Source organism: Meleagris gallopavo, chromosome Z, assembly GCF_905368555.1.
Source record: "Meleagris gallopavo chromosome Z, MGAL_WU_HG_1.1, whole genome shotgun sequence".
NCBI lineage: Eukaryota > Metazoa > Chordata > Aves > Galliformes > Phasianidae > Meleagris > Meleagris gallopavo.
In genome coordinates, this window is record NC_139435.1 from 4,409,593 (window position 1) to 4,426,893 (window position 17,301).

Here is a 17,301-nt window from a genome sequence, read left to right on the forward strand (position 1 = left end):
CAAGTTCAGTTCCATCTGAACTTTGGCTTTCCAAATCCCATCTCTGCATGTCTGGATGACATTTCCTATATTCTTCCCAAGCCATGTGTTCTTGCTTCCACTGTCCCTATCTTCTTTTTTTCCTCTCATAAAATCCTTGCTCAGCCATGTCAATTTCATATCTCCTCTGCATCATTTCTTATGCTGAGGGATGGAGAGCTTTTTTGCCTTCAGAAATTCTGTTCTTCAGAACAATTTCCCAAGAAATCCCATCCAATAATTCCTTAAAAAGTTGGAAGTTCACCCTCCTGAACTTCTCTTTGCCAAGACTGTAACCCTCAAGATCACGAACTCAGCAAGGGAGTAATAATGGCAGCATAGACTGCCTCTTATGTTACTCTCTTTAACAATCTCCACACTGGAAAGCACCAGGTACAGCAGTACTTCCCCTCTGGTCAGTCTGGCCAATAGTTGGACCAGGAAGCTATCCTCAATGTACTCCAAGAGTGTCCTGGATTACTTGCAACACACCATGTTGTTTTTCCAGCAGATATCCAGGTGGTTGAAATCTCTCTATCACAGTGAGAGCCCACAAACGTGATACTTCCCTGCAGCTGAAGTAATAAGGCCTCCTCAGCAGGCTCTCCTTGATCAAGTGGTCTGTGGTAGACCCCAACCACAAGATGTCCTTTATTGGTTTGGTCCCTAATTTTAACCCACAATTTCTTCGCCCCATCAGGCTGTTTTTCAAAGGCAGCTCTTCACAGTCTATTCATTTCTTAACCAAAAGTACATCTCCTCCATGCCTTCTGCCTTGCTTGTTCCTTCTAAAACACCTGTGGCGCCCAGTCATAGTATTTCAGTGGTGCAGTTCATCCCAGACTCAGAAAATAGTTACTTAGAATGTTGGATTATTTTGAAATTCAATTTTGCTGGAAATTATCTCTCAAAGTGTCTTAACTTCTTGTGAGATTAACAATATTGGTGGTTTTGTGTTCTTGGGTTCCTTTTTACAGAAAGTAAATAGTTTTATTTCTTTTCTGGGAGCTGAGATATATAGTTTTTTTTTTTTTTTTTTTTTTTTAATGTTTCTCGTTAATGAAGTCCCCAAACTGAATAAAAACATTTTCTTATGCCATTTTTTGATACTTCAGTTAGAGGAAACTGAATTCTACTTAAATCATTTTACTTTACTGTGATAAGATACACAGGGCACTGAAGAAGGTGGAAGAAGAAACCAGAGAATGTTTTTTGAACAAGAAATTTCCATGATTATTGCTACTGTTCGTTTACAGGGTTACCTCTCTCAGGAGAAAGAAAGGGAATATTTCAGTTGCTGACCAGGTGGCACAAAACTGGGCCAATTCTTTTTTCACAGGCTTCCAAGTATGAGGGCATAAATCTAAGTTTGATCTAGTGTTTGCTTGCAACTGGGAAATCCATTCTTTATTGCTAAATATAGAAAACCTGATGCAAAATCAGCCCCTGTAAATTTATTCATTTTCACTCAATGTTCACGAATTAAGCAATATAACAGAAAATTGGATCTTCCTTCTGAAGAAAAAGTGAAATTTTGATCTCTATTCTTTTAAAATTATAAAATTGAATCTTTTTTTTACAATTGATGTGGCTGCCTAGGCTACACCAACCAGCAGCATATGTAGCAATGCACATATAAGGGAAAAGCTTATTTCCCCTTCCTCTGTGATCACGCGTATGTAAAATAATATGTGTGAAAGTGAACTAGTTTTCTTTCAAGTCATAAGGGAAAAAGGTGGAGAAATGACTTGCATCTTGCATAGGCCCAAGGGATAAGGCAGGAAAGCAAACACAGAACAAGATCAAAGGATACCTTGGAAAGACCAACAGAACCTGTGCTCCAAGCAGTCAAGAAATTGAAGCTGACATAAAGTCAGTTAAATAAAGTGCAGAGCTCATCTGCTGTCTGCAGCAAAGAGTAGTCACTGCTGTATTTCTACTTCTAAATAAATCTATGCTTGTAACACAGAAATAGAAACAACCACAAAGAGTATCCTGTCACTATAAATAAAACTCACTGTTTCACACAGGGGGCTGTGTTTATATCATGGAAACCCTCAGGTCAGCTTCAGTTGATGCACCAGTGTAGCAGTATAAAAATTGCAGAAAGAGAAGCATATTATTCATAGAATCACATTCATAGAATGGCTTGGATAGGAAGGGACAATAAAGATCATCTAGTTCTAGTTCCCCTGCCATGGGATGTTTACCACCCTACAGTCTGGCGCCCAGGGTCCCCATCTAACTGGCCTTGAGCACTTTCAGAAATTCAACATCCACAATTTCTTTGGGCAACCTTTTCCAGCATCTCACCACCCTCTGAGTAAAGAATTTTCACCTAACATCGAACCTTAATTTCCTCTCTTTTAGTTTAAAGCCATTCCACCTTGTCCTACTACTATCAGACTGTGTAAAATCAGTCTCCTCTCTGCTTGTAAGCTCCTTTTTTAGTACTGGGATACAACAATTATGTCCTCCCGGAACCTTCTCTTCTCTTGACTGAAAAAGCCATGCTGCCTCTTAGGAGCTTGGCTTCATGGGATGAGCACTCCAGCCCTTTGATCATCTTCTTGTCCCTTCTCTGGACCTATTCTAACAACTTCACATCTTTATTGTATTGAGTGAACACAGTACTCCAGGCCTCACAAGGGCAGAGTAGAGGAGAACAGTCATCTCTCTCTCCCTTACGGCCGCCCCTCTTCTGATGCAGCCTTCCTTCCTACTGTTGGCCCTCCAGGCTGTAGGAGAACACTGCTTTCTCATGCCCAGATTTTCATCCACCAGAACCCCCCCTTCTTGTTACAAACTTGGAAGAAAAGATATATATTCTCTCCAACAAATTTAAATAGAACTCCTGCTTATTTCTCACCGTTGTCAAACTTCCCTAAGGAGCTCACTTTAATGTACATTGTTAGTGGATGTGGTAAATGATATGGTAATCAATTTTTTTAAATAATATTGTAAACTTCTACTTTTTTTTATTTATTATTTTTTAATTATTGCAGTAGAGCTCACTTTTATAATTCTCTGTAAATGTGAAAGATGGGAAGGAGGGAGAAATCTCTATCCTACTGAAAATGTGTTTTTGGAATGGAAAGAATTTGTTTGAGTAGACAAGAAAGAGAAAAATAAATTTGAGCTGTCTTCAGCACTACTGTAAACATGGAAACCTTCAATTTCCTTACATTTCTTTTCTTCAAGTATAATTTAACATTAATTAATTGCTGATTAAAACAGAAAATTTCTCAGAACTACCCTACCTTGGTTTCCCATCTGTCATGCATCAAGACTCCATGGCAATGTTTTAAAAAATATGTATATTTTTTTCAATTGCTGAGTTCTGGAAGGAGAGAATCCATCTCACTTAACATCAGTTATTCATATATGAACAAATAAAAGGAATTTAGTCAATACAGCTGGTACAGATTACAGAACAGGTCAGGTGACTAAATACAGGCTTTCACTTAAAGATGGAATGAAGAACTCTCCAAAATTCATATCAAGTATTTTGGTTAGCTCCAAACTGAATATAGAAATAATACTTATGGGGACACCTTTGGATAAAGACACACACACTTCAGAAATACATATTTAATCAAATGAATCCTATCCATTCTTACTCAGAGCTAGATGCTGAGGCTTCTTCTCTATAAAGTTCAACTTGACTGGCTCTCTGCAATTGTCTGTGTCCATTTCTGGTGACAATAAAAATAGCCTCAGTAATAGTTATAGCATGTCACCTATGCCTCAGTCTCTGAAAATCAAATTTAACCAATATACAAGAATTTCTCAGTAATCTAAATCAGAGTTGAAAAAAAAAAAAAAGAAAGAAAAAGTTCAGTTTTTTGTTTTTTTTGTTTGTTTGTTTGTTGTTTTTTCCTGTTCTTCATGCAAAGCTGATACCAATGTGAACTAAATTTTGAGAGAAAGGTCATTTGTTTTCTGTTTAAACTAGATATACCATGTAGGTTATCTGTAACATAACGGATCAGCCACCATTCATCACAGGCACAGGTACAGATGTGGTCTGCACAAAGCAAAGTGACATTGCTGAAGCATCAACATTCATGTCAACGTGGTATGGTGGCTCTGCCAATATATCTCAGTGAAAATATTTTTGTTTGTTTGTTTTTGTTTGCTTGCTTTTCTTATTTTCCTGCACTTGTAAAGAAAGAGTTTTGGGAGTAAACAGACTTCTTTGCCTGACTGGCGACCAAAACAGAGTATACAAAACAGGGCTTACAGTCTGTTAAGATGATAATTGCTTATAGAACTGCTAGAGCATAGCATCATTTCAGACTAGTCCACCTGAGAAATTTAACTTCAAGAAGCCTGAAGAGTGACTGAAATAAATTAGGAGATTTGAAAGATTCAGAATTGCATCAAGCCTAGATGAGCAAAAGGTAGTGAATCAGATAAAAACATTAATACACACATGGTGATGGATGAGGCAGATGACATTTTATGCTCCTTTAAACTGACTGATGAAGATCAGGCAAATTAGAAATAGCTGTGGACAAGTTCAAATATGTCTTCTAGTGTGCACTGAAAGGGAATCTTAAGGAGAGGATGTGTGGCACATACATGGAAAAGATAAAAGGTTTCTTGCAAGAAAATACTGTGATGCCTTTGAAAAGTTTAGGGAGACATTTGAGGCTCTGAAATATGAGATAAGACACAATAGTAACATGGAAGGTCTAACAAAAAGAACAAAGATAAAGACTTTTCAAAAATGAGAGTTAAATTTACAATTTAGCATAAAAATCCTTTGTAAAAAGTAGTTTGTATGAAGTCAGAAAATGGCAAAGCATTTCAACAGAATATCTGGTCCAAGCAGTACTCTCTACAGAGAAAGCTGTATAATTGGAGGAAGTATGATATTATAAGTCCTAGAACCTAACAAAGGTTCACATATATTATATGGGGAGGAAAAAAAAAAAACAACACAAATAAGAGCTTATTGAAAGGACATTTTTATTACCATTGGCTAACTTTATAGATGGATACAGGGAGAAAGAATGTTCTAGTGACTTTCGTTGATCAGTCTAAATGTGGAATCCAGATGGTATTTCATTCATAATCAAGTTGTGGCATTTTGGCTCTGTTCCTAGCTTATCTCAAGTAATAACTTTCTGCTCCATATCATCTAGGAAGAAAAATATCCCCAAAATGAGAAAGCAAATGTTTAAGAAAGATAAAATTTTCTTTATTTGAAATATTTGCTATACTGGAGTTTGTCCTGAAGAAACATACACAAATTGTGTTTATATTTACCACTGCGTTAAATTCAGTGTGGTGTCAGCCAATCCAATAAGCTCTGAACATTTCCTCCAGTGTTTCCCACCTAAGACTTTTGGATTCATTCTAAGAAAAATCTGATTCTATTTTTCTTAGTCTTTCCATAAGCAGCTTAATGGGTCAGTTGCTGTACATTTGGAATATAAGCATTCAGGTGAATCAGTACTTTTCTGTGACTAGAGAGGTGGATTAATAGAATTCAGTCCTGCTCACAAAGATTAAACCAGATCATGTGTAGTGGATGCAAAATAAATACCATATAACAGGAGTTGTAGTAGAGGAGACATGCCCTATCTGTCTACTCAAGCAAGAGAAAAAGACATTTCAACATAATGTCAGGAAACAAATTCAAGGCGTCAATTTACGGGGAAAAAAAAATAAAAAATGTGAATGTCTATCTTTGAAATATTGCTTCTTTTTGTCTATCTTTTGCTTCTTGAAATAAGACGCTCTTCTTATTTTAAAGATTCACATATTCTGAAGTGAGTTCAGGAAACAAACTTTCCCACAGCCCAGGTCTGTGCTTTCTTTGTTCTGAAGAGCAAGAAACATTTTTATTTTCACATTCACCCTTTACATTTCCCTGATTGATATCCTTAGAAAAATAGTGAAAAAAATCTTCATCTATATTTTACTAAATCATGAGAACTTGATGATATTGCAACTGTGCATTTCACAGGGTACCATGGGGGAACAATTTCTGTCACTGACATAGAATAATGTGATAGTGTTAGCTATGGAGATCACCAGATTCGGGTAATTATTGCTGCCACATGCTTTCCTGAAGATTAAAATATTAAAAAGTACCATTTCAAATGCTGGCATGCTTCTGAATGTATTCTTTAAAACATTGTCCACAACAACAACAACAACAACAACAACAAAGCAACTTGATTTTTTGATGAAAGATGAAAATTATGAGAGTTGGGAAAATTTTAGTTACTAGGTAAAATAAAAAAAAAAAAATAGAAAGGAAAATAATAGTATGAATAAATAAATACATTTTATTTTATTGAAAAAGATTCTACTCCTTCCTTCCATCTATTCAAACTACAAGAATTTATTTTATGGTAAAACATAACTTTTATTTAGTGTCCTTTTATTTCAATTTGATAGTAGATCAACAGTGAATTTCAAAAGACATTTAAAAAGAAGCCAACTTCTTTTTCTTTTCTTTCTTTTCTTTTCTTTTCTTTTCTTTTCTTTTTTTTTTTTTCTTTTCTTTTCTTTTCTTTTCTTTTCTTTTCTTTTCTTTTCTTTTCTTTTCTTTTCTTTTCTTTCCTTTCCTTTCCTTTCCTTTCCTTTCCTTTCCTTTCCTTTCCTTTCCTTTCCTTTCCTTTCCTTTCCTTTCCTTTCCTTTCCTTTCCTTTCCTTTCCTTTCCTTTCCTTTCCTTTCCTTTCCTTTCCTTTCCTTTCCTTTCCTTTCCTTTCCTTTCCTTTCCTTTCCTTTCCTTTTTCGGACCAAAGATTTTTACCAATATTTATTGACTTCAGAATTAGCTTCAGACTTCCTAAAGCTGAGTTTTATGGGAATTTATAGTTAACTCAAAGTAAAAATAAAACTATGCTATCTATAAATTCTGCAGAAAAGACTGGAGAAGTGGTGAGCTCAGAACACTTGATAAACAGGCATATATTTTAACTGTTTGAATACCTAACTAGATACACAAAATGAATGAAAATATGAAAATCCTGAGCATGATCTCCTAAAGTAGTAGTTTGCTTATGTACAAATCCAGATTAAGGAAACTTACTGGTCTAAATAAACTGGGGTTGCAGTATGTCATATAGCATTCATATTATTTAAACTTTATTTATTCTAAACATTAAATTTGGAAATTATTCTAGGTACAATAGGGATCTTTGTTAAAATACTCTGAGGCTGACAGCAATACTCACTGTGAAGACCCCAACTTCTATGATCAAGTTGAAATTTTCCTTGTTTTATGGCTGCTGAAAGATGGCTTTATGTTTCTGTTTATGTGCATGAGTATGCATGCTGTTCTTATTCTCCATAGCTGCATCTAAGTTCTCTTTTACTGCATGTAAGTCTTACCAAAAGCAAATTAACTTTCCTTAGCAAGCAAGGTATCTTAGAGTAGATGTTATAATAACTATATATGAATGCAAGATTCTTGAACATGTTTTAGTTTAGATGCAGAAAAAAAGAAAAGAAAAGAAAAGAAAAGAAAAGAAAAGAAAAGAAAAGAAAAGAAAAGAAAAGAAAAGAAAAGAAAAGAAAAGAAAAGAAAAGAAAAGAAAAGAAAAGAAAAGAAAAGAAAAGAAAAGAAAAGAAAAGAAAAAAAAGAAAAGAATTGACTAAAAGAGAGCAAGAAATATTGTTAGCCTGAGGAATTGGCCTGGAATTGCAGAGTTGGGAAGGTGATGATTTATCCTGGTTTTGACACAAGAGAACAGCAGAATACTGGGACACAAATCCAACCTGGAGAATATTGTGAGTATGAAGAATACAATTCTTAACTGTGAAGTCTAGATTTGAATATGGAAATCTGAGGCAGGTGTCTAGGGCAGGCAGAAAATTAGACTGATTGGAAAGGTGGAGAAAAGGAAAAAATTGAAATTCATTGTGTAGAGGGTATCTAAAAAACAGAAAGGGATGGGAAGGATGCCCTGTAGCATGTTATTGAGTGCACCAGGGCACACGAAGGCCTCCAAGGCCCCGACCAGCTTCACCCAGGATCCTCTCACCTCATCTGTCCTTGAGGGACACCCATTTCAATTCAGAACTGATCCTGTTACTTGACCACAGCTCCCAGCTTATCCTCCTTCAAGGGACAGCCTCTGACAAACAGAACAGTAGTGAAGGCTGAACAAGAAGCTAAAGAAATGATTATGACCATGATAAAAAAGAAGTAAGTGGAAAAGCTCAGTCACGTTACTCTCAGATCAAACTCAACCCTCAAAATTAGATGTAATCTTTCAGCTGATCTTTGTACCTCAGTATCTCAACCTATATAGCATATTGCTAGCCTGGTTGCAAAGGTAAATGTATTCATGCCGACAGAGCAGACAGATGGTGCACTGATGAGAACTGCTGAAAAGCTTGGGAATAAATAAATTATTCTGTCTTCAAAATAAAAGTTGAATAATATGTAGTAAACATATCATGAGGCTGTTCTTTGCTTGATGAAGAAAAAAAATAGCATTTAATAAGTGCTCACTAAGCAGTTACTCTCCTTTTGGCACTGGAAAAGGATGTGGAGAATTATTAATGGAAAATAAATTGGAAACAATCAGAAAAATGGCCTGCCTTAATCCCTGTATTTGTGTGCTTGTGAGACTTTTACAAATGTACTGACATCCCATCCTACATTTTTATTCCTACCTTCCTCCTTAGAGTATGGATATGTAGATATTTGTATATTGTCTCTGCTTTAACAGTGCCAGCCTCAGCATAATGCAATTCAACAAGTTTGAAAGCTTATGTGATTATGTGTTAGAAAAACAAATTTGGATGGATGATGAAGTATTTTGTTAAGATGAATAAAAAGGAAGAGACCTACCTTCTGACCAAAGTTTCAAGCTCTCATTAGACCCATTTGAGCACTGCATTTGAACTTCATTAGCTATCTTGCAGCTAGTTCAGTTACAGTCTGAACTTGCCTGACAATCATGCATCAGGACTCAAAATGGCTGACAGACGATTTAGCTATCCTTAATAATTACTTGTGTAAAAATTATTCTTACTTTTGTCTGACACAGATAGGAACATTGTGAATTGTCCTAACTCAATACAGATCATGTTTAAGAAAATTGTTTTTCCTTAGGAGACTTATGACCTTAACTGAAATTACTCAGGCATATTGTGTTTCAGGCATTAGTTCTTGTCAGTTGTTCAGTAAATATTCCTGAGTCTGTTTAAATAGTGGAAAAAATCATATCACCATTCTATAGCCTCAGCCTTTTCTAGCAATTGCTACATCTTGAGCATTGTCTGGCCTAAGAAAACAGGAGCTGAGTTACACAAAGACCAAATTATCTACTGCTAATTTTATATATCACAGACACTCAGCCAAATAAGTACCTACATATTTTGAATATGACATATGGTCATATATGTGTTAACATATGAGCAAATTTTACCGCTTTATTGCTGTGAGTATTCACTTCATGGTGAAGAATAAAGCAGAGTGGAGGTTTGTTGTTGCTCTGTGTGTAGCTTCAAATTACTATGTTGTATTAAATTCTAAATTTGATAAAGAATGGTGATTTAACCAAAATCAAAGTATGTGAACAGAGACGACAGGAGAATCTTCTATTTCCTATCCCTATCCTCTGAGGCGCTTGACTTGATCTTGTCTGCTTTTAATTTTCAAACTGTTTTTGTTGGCACAGAGCATTCTTTTTATTCTCTGTGTCTCTGGATGCTTATTTTTTTGCTTTTTCCTTTTTCCTCCTTGACATTAAAATGTTTGTAAAATGCGATAATGGGTAGAGGCAAAATGTAAATAGTTAATTATGATGTAGTCTGTAGGGGATTCTGTGGGTACAATATCCCCAATCCTTATGCAACCGTACACTTGACATGTACATTCTGAAGCCCTTCACAAAGGGCAATGCCGTTACTTGTCTAAATAGTACATGATTACCTCAGTTAGTTTTGTGGCTGTGGTAATGTTCATTTTATGAGCTCAATCTGGTTCTGAGCCATCTGAACTTCAAATTCCAGATGCCTTATCCCTAATACTACCATCTCATATACTGTGTACACATGTGTACAATGCAGACTGTATTGGAAATACTCGGTTGTTCTCTGAAAGTCACACTGTGCTCTCCTTAAAACCATATTTGCAAGCCTTACAGGAAAAGGTGTGTGTATGCAAAGGCAACTGTCAAAAGGATCTTTGCCTCAACTAGAACAGAGAGAACACAGTTTGGGCTAACACTATTTCTTTTGTTATAATAGGAAACTACCCTTTTTTAACAATTCCTTTGTTCTCTGCTATACAAGTAACTTCGTACATTATTGTTTCATTGCCACATGACACACAGAAAACAACAAAGATAATGGGACATGCAGCTAAAGCTGCCTTGAACTATTGCCTGTTTACCCACTAGAACAAAGAGTAGGCGTTAGAGTTCCTTCATTTACCATAAGTGTGTCTTTGAGCTAGACAACTCTACCTGCCTGCTAACCAGGGGATAATAAAATATATACCTACCCCACAGGGATGCTGGGATGCTTAATGAACTAATTAGTACTTTTCAGTGCTCTGATGGGAGAAGGTACCTATTCTTCTGTTTAGAGCAAGCATGGGTAACGGTTTATTTATCTTTTTTTTTTTTTTTTTATCTTAAAAAAAAAGGATTTGCTTCTCAATCAGGTGTTTTTGCACTTATATCAGTACAAGTTCCCTTGAACCGAGCATCAAAGTGATAACAGAAAGAGTTATAAAGAGGAACAGAATTTGCTTGAAGAGTGTCAGTAATTATACATGTGTATGGATATGTTTCTGTGTGTGTTCAGCTATACATTGAAATGTTGTCATTTGCTTGAAATGTTGCTGCTTTCTTTACAGCACAAAAGAACTAGCTTTTCAATAGATATTGCTAGTTCTGAACTATGGAGAGTGGGAAAAGACAAAGAAGGTCTGTGCTGGAAGACGCGAGAGGGATTTAGGTAACTAGATGATCCTTCCATTTATCATCTGAAAAAGATCCTAAGGTCAACCCTTACTTCTTATAAAATGATAAGGTGTCTGTAATGGCAAGGAAAGGTCTCAGATTTATACGTCAACCAAAAAGATATGTCTCTTGTGGCACATAATGTCCAGACACAATCTAGAAGATTGATTCAACCGTCAGCCATGAACTGAATCATCAGGATCATTATAAACCTCTTCAGTTTCTTTGCAGTTCTCTAACAGAATTCTTTATTATTGTTATTATTATTATTAGTTTACTTGTTATTATTACTAGGATAACTTTTTAGTAGAATCAAGGTTTTAATAAGTTTGCTTAACTTCACATTTCTAATCTAAGCCACAGACAGAGCAGATCTTATCAATAAAAACAATGGGATCTAAGGCATTGTTCAGTTTTCCAAATGCAGTCCTCTATTTTAAGGTAAAATGAATGTTGTTCTAGTCTTTCTTGAATGTTTTGAATAACATTCTATTGATAACACAACAAATTAATATTACTTGGCCAAATCTAAATTTGTGATACAGATATCTGAAGAGTTATCCTAAAACTGTCCATCTTCCAAATGGGGGGCACATTACAGTAAGAATTATAAGAACTTTTATTTTTTATTTTTTACTATAATAAGAAGGACTTGAAATCTAAAGATGAGAACACTGGTGATACTAAATGCAAGATTGATTCTGTTTCTATCTGAATCTGCATAGCCCCTAGCTGAGTAAAGAGGTAAAACTTGGTGATATGAAATCCCTTGTGAAAAGAAAATAGAGTCTTATGAGTAGTGTGTACAGATACATTTGAATCACATCTTCTGAGCTGCACACTCACTGTGATACACAGAATTTAGCTCCAAGAATTTAGAACAATGTATGCACTTCTCATTACATTCCATGTGACCTGTGAGAATACAATTAAAGACATGATCCTTCAATTTCCCATCATTGAGATCATAGCTAGAAAGATAACATCTGAAGCTGTGATGCCACATCTGTTCTTACTTCATAGATTTGCATGAATGTTTGAACTCAAATGGTGTTGCAATGGGACAGACAAATGTACCTGTTTTGTTTTTGTTGTTGTTGTTGTTATTGTTGTTTTTTGTTTGTTTTTAGTCAGATAAACTAGAATGACTTGAAACTGGAACAAGACTAAGTTAGAAGATGGATTTATAGAATCTGCTTTAATAAACATGTAAATGGTAGGAGATCTTTTGTTTGTTTTAAATAGATAGGGTCCTAGATATCCAGGCTTATCATCAATTACTAATTAGTTGGGAAAGGAACGGGCCAAGCAGGACCATTCAGCAGCTCATGGGGAGAGCAAGGCACCACTAGGAGAGGTGGAAGTCACCCAAGATTTGAACCAGCCACTGAAGGGAAGTGAGTAACCCTTTTAGATGGATTGCAATGGAAAGCTTGATTCAGATACCTCCATTCATTCCATGTGAGGGGGTTGAGTTCATCCTCAGTAAATCTGTAGATGGCACCAAGTTGGGAAGGAGCGTTCATCTGCCAGAAGGGAGAAAGGCACCAGTGAGGCTAAGTATTGGGTCCTACATTTTGTTAACCATACCCCAGGCAACCCTACAGGCTTGGGGAAAAGTGGCTAGAAAGCTTCCTAATGGAAAGGGATCTTGTACTGATAGAATGAATGTAGGCTAGCAGTGTGCCCAGGTGGGCAAGAAGGCCAATGGCACCTTGGCTTGTATTAAGAATGTTGTGGTGACCAGGACTAGGGAAGTAATCCTGCCCCTCTACTCGGCACTGGTAAGGCCTCACCTTGAGTACTGTGTTTAGCTTTGAGCACCTCAGTTTAAAAAGGACACTGAGGTGCTGGAGCAGGTCCAAAGAAGGGCAACAAGGCTTGTGAAGGGCTTAGAGAATATGGCCTATAAGGAGAGACTGAAGGAATTAGGTCTGTTTAGTCTCTGAAGAGGAGGGTGAGGGGAGACCTTATTGCTCTCTTCCAATACCTGAAAGATGCTTGCAGTGAGACTGAGGCTGGTCTCTTCTCACTGGTGGCAGGTGACTGGACAGGGGGAAATGGCCTCAAGTTGCACCAGGGTAAGTTTAAATTGGATATTGGGAAAAACTTATTTACAGAAAGGGTTCTTAAGCACTGGAATAGGCTCCCCAGGAGATGGTTGAATGAGCATCCCTGAATGTGTTTAAAACAATTTGGATGTGTGGCTCAGAGACATGATTTAGTGGAGGGTTGTTAGAGTTAGGGTAGTATGGTTAGGTTCGGGTTGGACTTGGTCTTTTCTAACCTGAGCAATTCTATGATCCTGATTCTATGATTCAGTGTCCAGAGTAAACTGGCTCTAATCCAGCCTCACTAACTCACATACTATTAATCTCATCAGTTTAGTTTGTGCTATGTTGTTAGTCTTATATAACAATACAGCAGAGGATGACAAGATTATGACCAAAGCCCCGTTAGAGACATTCTTGCATATTTGGCTGAGAGAGAGGTTTAACAGCCTTTTTGAGTGGGTCTGAGCAGAGTTCATTTCGCATAGCTCTCAAATGTTCTCAGGTATTACTGAAAGCACTTTTGTAGACACAGACTTGTATAGATAAAGAAATGTATTGATTTCTAAGCTTCTCAACAGTGTAGCAGGCTTCTTACCTGAGACCATTATCCAAAGTACTGTCTGCAATTAATCTTGTGGGCAGTATGTAATTGCCCAAGGTGGTAACACATTCAAAATGTACAGAGCGGAGTTTTGACTAGCAATACAGAATGGAGTGAGGGGGCAAGAAAAAGTAACTCCAATTTACCATTTTTTTTTTGCCACAAGTAAGAGGAAAGCAGAGTGGTTGAAGATTATCCAGCAAGGTCAGAGATTCCTGCAGGGTGAAGGACAAAACAGGAGCCCTCCAAATTAAGAATTAAAAATGGCTGCATGTCTTTTCAATGTATTTGTTCAGGAGATGAGGGGGAAAAAAAGAAAAAAAAAAAAAGGTGAAACATTCCAGATGCTTGCCTGTAGTAAAGCATTTCTGGCTGTTAGTTCCAGTAGGTCATTACTGCATTAATTTGGTGTTTAATTAAATGCCTGTGCAACAGACCATTTATTTGTTATCTAATATTAGCTTTAGTTCTTATCAATTAAATGCTAGCTGAGGGCTTGATTCACTTACATTTTATGTCCCTTTACACTCTATTTTTTTATAAACAAAAAACAAGGACTGTGCAGAGGAAAGATTTATACATCCAAATTTCACAGCATGCATAATGCAATATGCTGAAGTGCTTAGGCAGACGGTGCTGAAACAAAGGGATATTTTTATAATTGTTACTAAGAGAAAGTAACTTAGACATTTTGTATTAAAAAGCAAGTGAGAAACTAACTGAGCTATACAAAAACACTTTCTTCTGGAGCATTTCTGATACCTGTGTAAACTGGATAATGTACACATCTAACTGACATTCTGATTTTTGATTCTTGTTAAAAAAATCTTACTCAAAAAAATGCCTATCTCCACTGAGACTTCAATCAGAATATCCATTTTCTTTGGTCTCTCTACACAACAAGAAAAGGTTTTGCTATATGCTGAAAGCTGGATTCTACCTGAGCCTCAGCTTCTGTCTTTGAAGGATCCACATTTTTCCTTAAAAAAAAACAAAACAAAACAAACAAACAAACAAACAAACAAACAAACAAAAAAAACAAACCAACTCCCATTGTTGAAATTTCTCATGTTGGAGACTTTGGTATTATTTATTGCTTTTTTTTGTTTGTTTGTTTTGTTTTGTTTTGTTTTTACACAAACTTTATGATAAGCTCAGGCTTTCGGGCTAATTCATCTGTCTGCATATGTGTCATCCCACTAAATATTCAAAGTAGAATTTACTATACCAATGCTTGCAAAATTAGAAAATTTCTAACATATGAACAGTATGCTAGATAATGGTGTATGATCAGTGACATCAGACTGTCTTTGAACACAATGCTGAATCTCTCTGAGCACTCCCAAACTATTTAGTTTTGAGGCTGGACTCATTTCAGACTACGTCTGGATTTTAGGGTCAAGTGCCTTTGGATCACCATGACTGTAAATGCACGGGACACAACTGCTACCAAGGCCACAGTGTGCTCTTGAAATCACATACTATGAATAGTCAGGCTGCCTGAAAATATCTTTCATTCTGTTTCTTACTCAGTCCAGTAGGTTATGCTACATAGCCTGTTAAGTCCTAAGTTTGGCAGTAACATCTTGCTAATTGGGTGAAGAAGATACTCTAAACAAGTAATTATTAAATTTTATTATCAGACTGAACCTTCTTGTAGCAGGAACAGTTTTTTATGTCTAGTTTGGTAGTATACTTTGATTTCTAATACAATCTAAATGAATGGTAAGAATTATCTGTTTTTTCTAGAGTTAGGAGTAGTGGTCACTATTCTGGCTTTGTTTTCAGATAAATGGTGAACACGACTTTAGAATACAGCCCTTTCTACTTCACTTTCCTAAATGTAGCCATCTGCAACTTTTCATATATTTTTTAAATTATATATCCGAAGAAAATTTCCTATGAATGTTATGAAGTGTGTTTATTTATGTAATTTGAAAGTGATTTATCCTAAAATACATGGTAAAACAGTAAAATAAGATTGTCTCTCAAAATACCAGTGTTACTAAAGTCTACATTAAGAAGTCAATAATTACAAAATTGTTTATAGCAGTTTCAAAGAGTTACAAGAAAAAAATAACAAATTCAAGCTACATAATATGATCATCTACTTTGTATAATGGTTTACAATAATACACATAAGTTCAAAATCATATATTGCAGCACTGGAGACAAAAGAATAAGGCAAACTCTTTCACCTTAAAGATAATAGATTTATCTTTTACATTGTCATCACATTATTATTTTGATTTCTGAACTGAATTACTGAATTAATGAAGAGTTTATAAGAAGGCAGCTGATAAAATTAATCACAGAATCATAGAATGGCCAGGGTTGGAAGGGACCTCAAGGATCATGAATCTCCAATCCCCCTGCCGTAGGCAGGGCCACCGACTTCCACATTTAATACTAGACCAGGCTGCCCAGGGCCCCATCCAATCTGGCCTTGAACACCTCCAGGGACGGGGCAGCCACAACCTCTCTGGGCAGCCTGTTCCAGCACCTCACCATTCTCATAGTAAAGAACTTCTCCCTGACATCCAACCTAAATCTTCCCTCCCTCAATTAAAATCATTTCCCCTGTCCTTAATCTATAGGATGCATACGGTTAAAATGGGCAGACATGCATGATCACAGGTAAGTTAGTGAGCAAGATACATCATTCAGTGCAGGACTTGATCAAAACAAAATACTTGGTTTCTGTTGAAACCAGTAAAATCAAGAAAAAGGATCAACCTTTAGAGGTAGACATCTTTTGGCCTCTGCAATACTGGAAGGCATTGAACACTGTGGTACAATTGCAATTATAGTAGTTTGACCAGCAGATCAAATCTTCTGGATCCTAATAGCATTTTTGCAAGTACAGTCAACAGAATTATCAGCCTGATGGGCACTGTTTTGTCTTCAGAAAGATGGCTTTGTGTGGCAGTTAACAAGGGAGAAAAGAAAGGAGGCGAACAAAGGGTATGGGGAAAAAAAGATGGAGGACTCATTGAACAGAACTCATAAAGTAAAAGTGATATGGTAAGTGGGACTAAAGTGGGGAGATGTGGGAGTGATAAAAAAGTGGATGGTGTGATCCAAGAAATATAAGGAACAAGAAGAAAGCTAAAGAACGAAAGTGGAGGAAAGGGAAAAGAGGAAAGATTAAAATCAACATTGTACAGTGATGATGGAAAATACATTCGTAAATGTAGAAAGCCAAAGTGAAATGCAAAGAGAAGCCTGAGACCTCATTCTCCCCTCCAACATACATTCGGAGAGGAGCAGACAGAACTACATAGGAGGAGAAGCTAATACAGAAGACAGACTGCACAAAGACAACATTTCAATAGTAGAATGAGTGGGAGACCTCAAAAACAGAGAAAAAAATAAAGAAACTTTGTAGAAGGAGCTGAATTCTCTGTATGAAAGGGGGCTGAGAGAGCGAAAAAAGCCTTTGCTTTGTCTGATGAAAGTCCCCAGTGAAACAGATGCAGTGAGGAAGGGAATATATGCTCCAATTAAGGTCTGACATGAAAGGACCAACATGTCTCCCTTGCGAGCACATCCAAAAGGCAAGGTGAATACATTCTCGCGATGGAAGTTCAAGGGGGTCTGCTGTGTCGAATCTCATTAGGTCCAGATGGATATAAAACTAGTGGATGTTTTCAGAATTATCTGTGTCAAAAATGTTGACAATTC

At 36.4% G+C, this 17,301-nt stretch overlaps 1 protein-coding gene across 38 annotated transcripts in view; it reads right to left on the bottom strand.

Annotated features, from left to right (window-relative positions):
* The window catches only part of LOC146542112 (uncharacterized), a 74,145-nt gene that overhangs the window by 29,055 nt on the left and 27,789 nt on the right, over positions 1 to 17,301 (bottom strand). For 19 of the 38 annotated variants that reach the window (XR_014880443.1, XR_014880437.1, XR_014880436.1 and 16 more), the window contains one exon: positions 12,409 to 12,488. The exons of the other annotated variants lie outside the window; for them this stretch is intronic. Coding sequence is in view for 10 of the 19 variants with exons in the window: in XM_085213432.1 (XP_085069558.1) it covers positions 12,409 to 12,488 (80 nt within the window). In the remaining 9 variants the exon portion in view is untranslated. The remainder of the gene's footprint in view (positions 1 to 12,408; positions 12,489 to 17,301) is intronic. 38 annotated transcript variants of the gene reach the window in all.